The sequence below is a fragment of the Bidens hawaiensis genome, unplaced genomic scaffold (genome assembly GCF_021521415.1).
Source record: "Bidens hawaiensis isolate Kalapana, Puna unplaced genomic scaffold, B.hawaiensis_p1.1 tig00012779_1, whole genome shotgun sequence".
Classification (NCBI taxonomy): domain Eukaryota; kingdom Viridiplantae; phylum Streptophyta; class Magnoliopsida; order Asterales; family Asteraceae; genus Bidens; species Bidens hawaiensis.
The window spans coordinates 13,545-23,604 of NW_027504991.1; the positions used below are offsets into that span (position 1 = coordinate 13,545).

General features: G+C 35.7%; 1 protein-coding gene across 1 annotated transcript; it reads left to right on the top strand.

Annotated features, from left to right (window-relative positions):
* Positions 1–2,404: 2,404 nt before the first annotated feature.
* Positions 2,405–3,710, top strand: LOC143609738 (limonoid 21-O-acetyltransferse-like). Its single transcript, XM_077084411.1, has one exon. The coding sequence runs from the start codon at positions 2,444–2,446 to the stop codon at positions 3,707–3,709; it is 1,266 nt and encodes a 421-aa protein (XP_076940526.1). The 5' UTR covers positions 2,405–2,443; the 3' UTR covers position 3,710.
* Positions 3,711–10,060: the final 6,350 nt, after the last annotated feature.

A 10,060-nucleotide genomic window follows, 5' to 3' on the forward strand; every position in this document is an offset into this window, starting at 1 on the left:
GATAGATGAAAATACGTGATGTGAAATTTCTTGTGTAAAACTGAAAGTATATAGAGAGGGGTAATAAGTTGGCACATAAATTTAAAAATGAATGTCATTCTCAATTTCATTCAAGGTAATCAGTTGACACATAAATTTGAAATTTGAAATATATAACAAAAATAGGAAAGTTGAAACCTAGAGTTAATCTATTTAATATTGTTATTAATAGTCAAACGGTTTTTAATGTAAAAATGATTTAATAAAGTTGCAACAAAAATAGTATATTTGAAACCTATAATTTATGTAATTATTATTATTATTAATAGTCAAACATTTTTTTAATTTAAAGGCAGATTCAATTAACTTGAATCGATGATCCGGGTTATTAAAAAGAGACGCAGGTCGTCCAGAAAATAAAATTATTTAGTTTTGAATTATTTAATTATCAATAATTCTAATATGGTTTAGTATATACGGAAATTATAACAATAGAGCAAAAGGAACGTGCCAAGTGTCTAAAAAAGCTGCTAATTTAATAGTATAGGTAGATTCCTTCCTTTACTTTCTCTTTCTAAATCAGGACAGCTACTAATAAGTAATATTTTAGAATAAGAAAATAGGCAAATATAAAAGAACTAATTACAATTAGTAGTGTTAATATAAACGTGTTTATGCTTGATTATAAAGGGTGTTGACATTTTGACTGTAGTGTATGCTACTTGTTATCTCCTGAAAGAACACAAAGCATATACATAATGAATATTATAATAATTTTATAAATTTTAAGGGTGTTGACAATACAACTTTTATTTTTGGCTAGATCAAATAGTGCTACAGAAGTGATACTATTAAATAGTTAAATAGTGCTACAAAGCTACCATCAAATAGTTAAATACCATTAAATAGTTAAACTGTAATTTCTTATTCAACACAATGTAAAATAGTTGTCGTTCTAAAAATATAATTAATTTATATATATATATATGTGTGTGTTCCATGTTTGTTTTTTATTTTGTACATAACAACCAAAACGTAAATAGCTTTTTAGGTTATAAATAAATAGGATTAAATAATATGAAAATAATAATAAAAATTTGTTTTTTTAAGTGCATTATATAAAAAATGTGTTTTTTTTTAACTTTCATTTATAAAAATGAAATTAAACTAATGAGAATATTTTTAAGTTAAATAGTTTTCTCTCTATATTATATAACAATCGACTATAATTTCTTATTCAACACAATGTAAAATATGTGTTAATTTATTTTTTGGCTAGATCAATGCTACTTTTATTTTTTGGCTAGATCAATGCTACTTTCTTATTCATTATGTATATGCTTTGTAACACAATTGACTATATTGACAAATTTACTAATTTTGTTGAATAAGAAATTACAGTCAATTGTTATGTAATATAGAGAGAAAACTATTTAACTTAAAAATATTCTCATTAGTTTAATTTTATTTTTATAAACGAAAGTTAAAAAAAACACATTTTTTATATAATGCAGTTAAAAAAACAAATTTTGATTATTATTTTCATATTATTTAATCCTATTTATATATAACCTAAAAAGCTATTTACGTTTTGGTTGTTTTGTACAAAATAAAAAACAAACATGGAACACACACACACATATATATAAATTAATTATATTTTTAGAACGGCAACTATTTTATTAAAAAAACTATGTAGCAAGTAACTAGATACGAAGATTTATCAATACAGATCGATCCATAAGAAAACCACACTAAAATAAAGAAACTATACAATGACATACCAATCAAACCATAATAAAAAAGTTCCAACAAAATTGATACAAAAGCCTCCTCTCATGAACTAAGCCAAGGACCCACTACACAATATAAGTAAAAAAACAAAGATATATAGCTACGCATATCTCCTTCAGAAAATGCCTTAACCCCATTTTCTTCAAATCCTTTTTAAATCAATTTCATGAAACCAAAACCACAAGCCAAATGGCCAAACCAAACCACCCCGATAGTGTTACCGAGCTAGCCAAAGTTTCCAAACCCCCAAAGCGCACGATTACGCCCTGAGCACCCTTGATGTTCCGTTCATTTTAATTATGAAAGCGTGCTTTTTTTTTTCCTAATCACAAGCATTATTTTTGTCAGATAGTCAATAGTCGGTTTTTTTTTTTAATATCAGAAATGTGGCCAAAATCAAAAGTCATTGCACTATTGGTGTAAAAGGAAATCCATTTTCAGAAGTCCATTCGGGCTTTCTATACCTCGGTGTGACAAATTTCTGGTCAAACAAATGTTCCCAACCTCGTTTCTCTAAAACTTGAAAAATAATATAACTTTCCTATTAAATTATGTATATATTCAATATTCAATTGGTATTAAATTAATACACCTAATTACTTGGATCACACATACATAAGACATGCCAAGAAGCATCTATATATCATTTCCTAATTAAAAGTTTGAAACCATGGAGATTAAGATTCGATCCACTCAGTTTATAAAACCATCAAAGCCAACACCCGAAAATCTACGCCACTTCAAGCTATCGTTCTTGGATCAACTAGCTCCATCTGCATATATTAATCCGATCTTCTACTACAGGACCGGTGGTGAGGTTCACATCTCAGATATATGTGGTCAGCTGGCCAACTCTCTATCAGAGGTCTTGAATTTATACTACCCACTAGCTGGCAGACTCACAGAAGATGGGCTTGAAGTTGATTGCAATGATCAAGGGGTCAAGTTTTTGGTGGCTCAAGTGACTACAAGCCTGGATGATTTTCTCAAAATAGGTCCCGGGTTTGATAACATGACTCAACTCATAGCTGCACATGATCAAGACACAACCTGGTTGGTAATGGTGCAGGTCAACGTCTTTGCTTGTGGTGCACTTGCTACTGGTGTGAGTGCTTCACATCAAGTCACTGATGGATGTAACCTAGTCAGGTTTATTAACCAGTGGGCGAGCATGAACCGGGAGGGTGGAGACAATGGTTCCTTTGCACCTACTTTTGATAATCTTGATCAAATGTTCCTACCGACGAAAGATTCAATATTTGAAGACTCGTCCATTCTTGTTGAGAAAGAAGATATGATTGTGACAAAAAGGTTTCGGTTTAATGTGACTTCAATATCAAAACTAAGAGCAAAAGCCGGTTTAATGAATGGTGAACATTCTCGGGTAACATTGGTGGCTTCTTTAATATGGAAGACTCTTATTGCCATTGACCAAGTGAAATGTGGGATTGTCAGGAACTGTTTATTGGCCCCTGCCATGAATTTTCGAGGAAAGGCAAGCTCACCCGTGTCGAAAACCTCATTTGGTAACGTATGGGCTCCGTATCCGATTTGGTTTTTGCACAACGAAAACAAGTGCGAATTTGGTGATGTTGTGGCTCTGATAGAAGACACAACAAGAAGTGTTATCATGTGGCTTCAAGAAGCAAGTGGTGAAGAGATATGTAGACATGCAAAGGCATGTTATGCTTTGGTTTATGAAGAATTGAAGCAAAACAAGTTTAGCATGTTTACAAGTTGGTGTCGGTTTCCGATGTACAAAGTGGATTTCGGTTGGGGTAAGCCCGACTGGGTAAGTGAAGCTGGAAATTCAGCTGAGTTGGTGACTTTAATGGATGACAAAGATGGTGATGGAATTGAAGCTTGGGTTAGCTTGAACCTGAAAGACATGTATGTGTTTGAACGCGATCACGACATCTTAGACTTCACCTCCTAAATTTGTGTTTTAGTTAATCTACTGTTGTTGTATGTGTGTTCAATCTACATTCCGGTATGCATTTATTTGTGTTATAAGACATCAATGTTAAACACATCTAAAACGATATAACTCAAATATGATTTATGTAACAGTTTATATATCCATTCAGGTTATAGGGGTTGACAAGTCAAATAAGGCTGATGCATGTGTAATAGGTTATTATCAACTTACAATGAAATGATGACAAAGGAGTTGCTGTAAACATGTTTAATAAAATTTAAATGAATTGACAGATAATACCTTAAGTAAGACATCTTTATAATTTCTTTAATTTATTATAATTTGGAACAACGTTGACTAGTCGAACCGTTTACTTTTAACAAACCACTATGCCCACTCCCCCTTTAAAATCAAAGATGCCCTAATCATCTTACATATGGAGAGTAATTAGACAAGAAACAAAACTAATTGGCTTCCTAAACCAAGTGGTGAATAATAAATTATAAATCGGCAAACACATGATGTATATAGTGAGGTTGGTGGCGAATTAAAAGTTTAAAACAAAACATGCGCGGTTGGCATTCCATGTTAAAATTTTGCAATATCATAATGTAAATATTTACATGAGGCAAGTTTGAATTGGGTTAGCTATCTAAAAGAGGGTTGCGACGCAGTTTGTTACCCACTTATCTGCCACTTCATTATAAATCGTTTGGCTGTTTTTTGATTATTAATGAAAGAACGGGACTTTCATTCTGCATATAAAAAAAAAAAACCCAAAATGTCCATTCAAAAACAGGAAACCTCACATTTTCTGAATGACCATTTTGGACATTCTGTTTTGAAAATATGGCCAGCCTTAGAATTTCTTTGATCAAAATTATTGACATGTTTGAGGTTTTCCCATTATTATATGTTAAATTGTTTGATAACTTTCAATACATCTGGTTTTGACCTAGCTGGGTTGAACTAGTATAAGTCATGGAAGCTAATTTAATTGAATGCTCTTTTTGAAATTATTTGTTATTAAATGGTTTTTTTATTGGACTGTAAGCGGACAGAACTAAAATGGATGAGACCTTGTCCGTGTTCGTCTGGTAAGTTTTTGTCGGACAAATGGACGGTTCACAATCACCCTACCAAACGAAAATTCGTATCCGTTCATTAAGGAATTGAGTTTGTCCGTGTCGGTTTGTGTCCATTCGTTAGTATTGTAAGCGGACGCTGTTAGGATTAAACGCACACACGAAACTGAACGCACACACAAAAGCAATAAACGAACACAAGGATTTAACGTGGTTCGGTCTAAACTGACATACGTCCACGGGTGGCAACTAGATATTCTTTATTGAGTGACAAAAGATTACAAGTACATAATGTTGTTTATATAGAGACTGAACTAGGGTTAGTAAATTATTATGCAAGAAATCTAAACCGGGCCGGGCTTCGGTCTGGCCACCCTACACCCATCTGCCCTTTGGACTTCAAATAATAAATCAGGCCAACAAAAGGCCTACGAAACCCAACAATCTCCCACTCGGAGGCCTTGAATACTCTCGTCTGCACTCCTGATTGTACTTCTGTAATATGAACATTAAACTTCTTCTAGTTGCCACCGCCTTCTCGTCAATTAACCTGAAGGCCCGTTGAAGCTCCCCGGAGCTCCAACACATTAGTCACGGCTAAAACTGCCCCTGACCCGTTCTCTGTCCCTACCGGCTCCCACCGTAACGAACTACCGGATCCTGAGATAACCTGAGAACAAACACTCTCCATATTCAACAAGTAATTCATTGGAGAGACTTTTACAGTTTGAATACTAGTTTTCTTTATCCACTGTTGACCTGGAACTGTAACTGAAACACGACCTGTGCTCCCACTGTCACGATGTCCCCCAACTGATTTAACCTTCCTAGCTCGTTCATCCTGAATCTTCACTTTGGCTCTGGGTTTGTTACTTGCAAAACGAACCTTCTTCTGCCCACGAGATTCTGTGAACCGGATTTTGTCTTTCACCAAAACTGAATCCACTCCTTTCGATGACATGCCGACCATATACAATGAACCCATTTTCTTGCCACGAGCAACCACGAGATTCCCTTTTACTACTTTCCACTGCCCATTCCCTAACTTAACATCGTGCCCCTGGTCATCCAACTGCCCAACTGAAATCAAACGTTTCTCCAAACTTGGAATAACCCTCACGTCTTTCAAAGTCCAAGAACTACCGGCTGAAGTTATCAAATCAACATTTCCCATACCCGTAACCTCTAGAATATCATCATTAGCTAGTCGAACCTTTCCAAAATCCCCAAACTTTAGATTCTTCATCGTTTCACTACAGTGAGTGGCATGAAACGATGCACCAGAATCCATCATCCAAGTATCAACGCTACTCTCAACACTACAAACCAAAGCCTCATCACTACTGACCCCGTCATCTGTGTCGTCTTCTGTAACGTTCACCTCTTTCTTACCATTCGAACACTGATTCCTGAAGTGTCATTTCTCTTTACAACCCCAACATTCAATATCCTTACGAGTCTTAGATTGACTCCTCTTCCTGCTCCCACTGCCTCGCTGTTTTCCCCTACCTCTACCTTCTGTGACTAGCATATTGCCTGATGATTCACCTGAACTTCTGCGTCTTGAATCTTCTCCCATAATCAGATCTCGAATCCCATCGAAAGTAATATTTGTAGACGAACTACAAACTGCAGTCACTGTTTGCGACCAACTGTTAGGCAAAGAGGATAATAACAAGAGGCCTTGAACTTCATCATCAAACTTAATGTCAACTGACACTAAGCGGGACAAGATCGAATTAAGATTTTTGATATGCGTTGTAACTGACCCACCCTCTATCATTCTTGTTGTCACTAGCTCTCGGATAAGATAGATTTTATTCGCTGCCAAAAGCTTCTCATACATGTTGGATAGCGCCTCCATCATACCACGTGCTGTGGTTTCTTTCATGATGTTAAACGTCACATCTTCCGACAACGACAAAGTAATACAAGCCCTAGCTTTCTTGTCTAACTTCTTCCAATCTGCTTCTGACATCTTTTCTGGTTTTTCATCCTCAAGCACTACATCTAAGTCTTTCTGACAAAGTAACGCTTCAATCTGCATCTTCCACAAACCAAATTTCTGTCCATCAAACTTCTGTATCGAAACCTTTCCATCTTCTGCCATGACAATGACTAAAACGGAAAAACTAGATAAAACACATACAAACACGCAATGGCACGGGCCTGAACTTAACGACTGTTCTACTGAACTCTGTTAAACAATCAACCTATTTAACGCAGCGGAATATTGAACTGAAAATCAGAAACTGAAACTTTAAACTGAAACAATAAAACCTGACAAACGCGGTTAGCACTGGTTCCCGGTTTCTTTATCGTTTCTTCTGATTAACAACGGTTCTTCAATAAAATAGGATCTTGATTCAACTGTTCTTTGCTCAATTGAAAAACAACAAAAATAAAACTTGTACCCAAACAAAACAGCCCCAACTGATCGAAGAAGATTGCTGGAATAAAAGAAAAAAAAAACAATTCTCTTTTCTATTTCCTTAGAACGGCGCACCAAAAAAAATAACAATCAGCTTTCTTTCTTTGTGCAACTACTAAGCTTCTAGAACCTTGGGAGTTTGCTTAGATCACATAATACAAATCATCTTTGACTTTTGATGCCTATTCAATTTGTGATGAACTGTTACGGTGGCCGCTTAATATTGGACGTGCGATTATATAAACCGCAGACCGCTGGGTTTCTTTCGACTACGACTGCCAAGATACAAACCCTAGATCGACCCAATTCTTCTCCTACGATCGTGTTCTTCGTGTGATCCGAACCTAAGCTCTGATACCACTTGTTAGGATTAAACGCACACACGAAACTGAACACACACACAAAAGCAATAAACGAACACGAGGATTTAACGTGGTTCGGTCTAAACCGACCTACGTCCACGGGTGGCAACTAGATATTCTTTATTGAGTGACAAAAGATTACAAGTACATAATGTTGTTTATATAGAGACTGAACTAGGGTTAGTAAATTATTATGCAAGAAATCTAAACCGGGCCGAGCTTCGGTCTGGCCACCCTACACCCATCTGCCCTTTGGACTTCAAATAATAAATCTGGCCAACAAAAGGCCTACAAAACCCAGCAGACGCTAACGAACATTAATGGACAACCGAACACTAATGGACAAACAAACATCAATGGACACCAATAAATGATAATGGACAACCAAACACAAACATATCAAAATATTAATTAACATAAATACCAATGAACATTACACCATATGATATCCAAAAATACTTAACACCTAACATAGTAACCAAACAAATAATCATATCGAAATAATGTTTTGATTTTCAAAATCCACAAACTTCTAGTGTTTCACGAGAAATAAGTTTCAAATTCTTCATTCTTCAAGGAATTTCAACATATACAATACTATTAAACGGACGTTACCGGACGTAATTGGACGGACGTAACCGGACATTCACAAACACTATTGAACGAGTGCGGCCTTTGTCCGTGTTCGTCCATTAAGCTTACCGAACAATTTTTTTGTCCCTGTCCGGTTCGTTTATTAAACAGACGAACATAAACGAACTTCCCACCAAACGAATAGTAGGACGTCCTGTTCACTTACAACCCTAGGTTTTTATGCAACTCAATGGAATAATTTTTATTCGAGTGGGATTAGATTGGATTATAAAATGAATTAATTATAAAAAAAATAAGGGCTTTACAACTTATATGATAGTTAACGCTAACTCATTACTGTAGTATGGATAATAGGTTTCACTACTATAACTCATACGGTTTTGATCGACTTCTCCTAAGTCACACAGGGCGATTGCTCATTTTTTAGAAAACTGAGCAATTGCTATCAAAATTTGCCACTGAAAAAAAAAACGGTAACGAATTTAGCGACCGATTTAGCATTTGCTATCGAAATGCATAGTTACTTGACACGATAGTTAAGCGGTCGAAAATTTTGCAACCACTTATTTTCGGTGGTTAAGCAGTCGGAATTTTTTGCAACCAGTGGCTAGGCGGTCGGAGTTTTTGTTACCGAGTGGCTAGGCGGTCGGAGGTTTTGTAACCGCGACTAGGTGGTCCGAGTTGTTGTAACCGTATATGTTTGGTGGCTAAGCAGTCGGAGTTTTTGCAACTGCTTATTTTAAGCGGTCAGAGTTTTTGTAACCGGTGATTAAGCGGTCGGAGTTTTGCAACTGATGATTAAACGGTCGGAGTTTTTACAACCGTTGTTAGCCAGGTATTTCTCTAATGTTACTTCTATTATCATTATCAATTGCATAATATTTGTTTGTGTTCATCCTAAATGAGCCTGAAAAGGCTCAATCTCAGCTCGTGAGTCATTTTTTCAAGCTCTGGCTCGATAACTAAACGCGATTTATTTGAGGTTTGTTTACACCCTTGCTAACAAAAATAAACAGGCAAATTTGAATGGAGGTTCAAGTGGTATATTATTTGAACTTCTTTATGATTGTGAGATTTTGTAATTTATTTAAACGGCTTTCTTTATGATTTATATTGCAATGATGCAGTTGATGCAACATCTCTAGTGGTACCGGCTGCTTCATTACGGTCTGTTGGTTATTTTTCGGATGATGAAAAAACTGGCACACACGTGTGTAATAGCAGTTGATGGTGCTTTTGTAGTCATTGACCTAGTCAAACCCGAGGCTCAACATGCGATATCTATTTATTTTTTATGTTAACATTTAACCTTTGTTATAGAACTTTTAGTTTGACCTGTGTTTGCATCTACATTTTTATGATTTTATAAATATTTCTATTTACATATAAAGATTTTTAATATTTTTATGCAAAGAAATTATGAAAAAAAAAATGCATTGCATATATGTCAAACCAGCCAGCGGTCGCAAATATTAGAAGTGGTCGCAAAATTTGCAACCGCAACAGCTGTTGAAATATTTGTGAGCTGCAGCGGTCAATATATTTGCTACTGCAGCAGCGATCAGTATAATTGCGACTGCAGCAGGTACTCAGCGGTTGGGATACTTGCGACAGCAGCAGTATCGCAATATTTTCGACGGAATTGTGGTTGCAATCTAAAAGGCGGTTGCAAAATAGTCGCAACAGTGCAATTGCGACCTGTGTTTTTACAACCATATTTTCGGTTGTAAAGCGCTTGCAAAAGGGCAATTACGACCGTTTTGTAACCAAAAATGCAGTCACAAATGCCTAGTTAATTTTCTAGTAGTGTTGTCATGGCCATAACTTACTAAGAGTTCTTCCAATATGAGTAACCTTTGTCACGACTTGGAATGCCACACATGTGTTGGTACTTCGG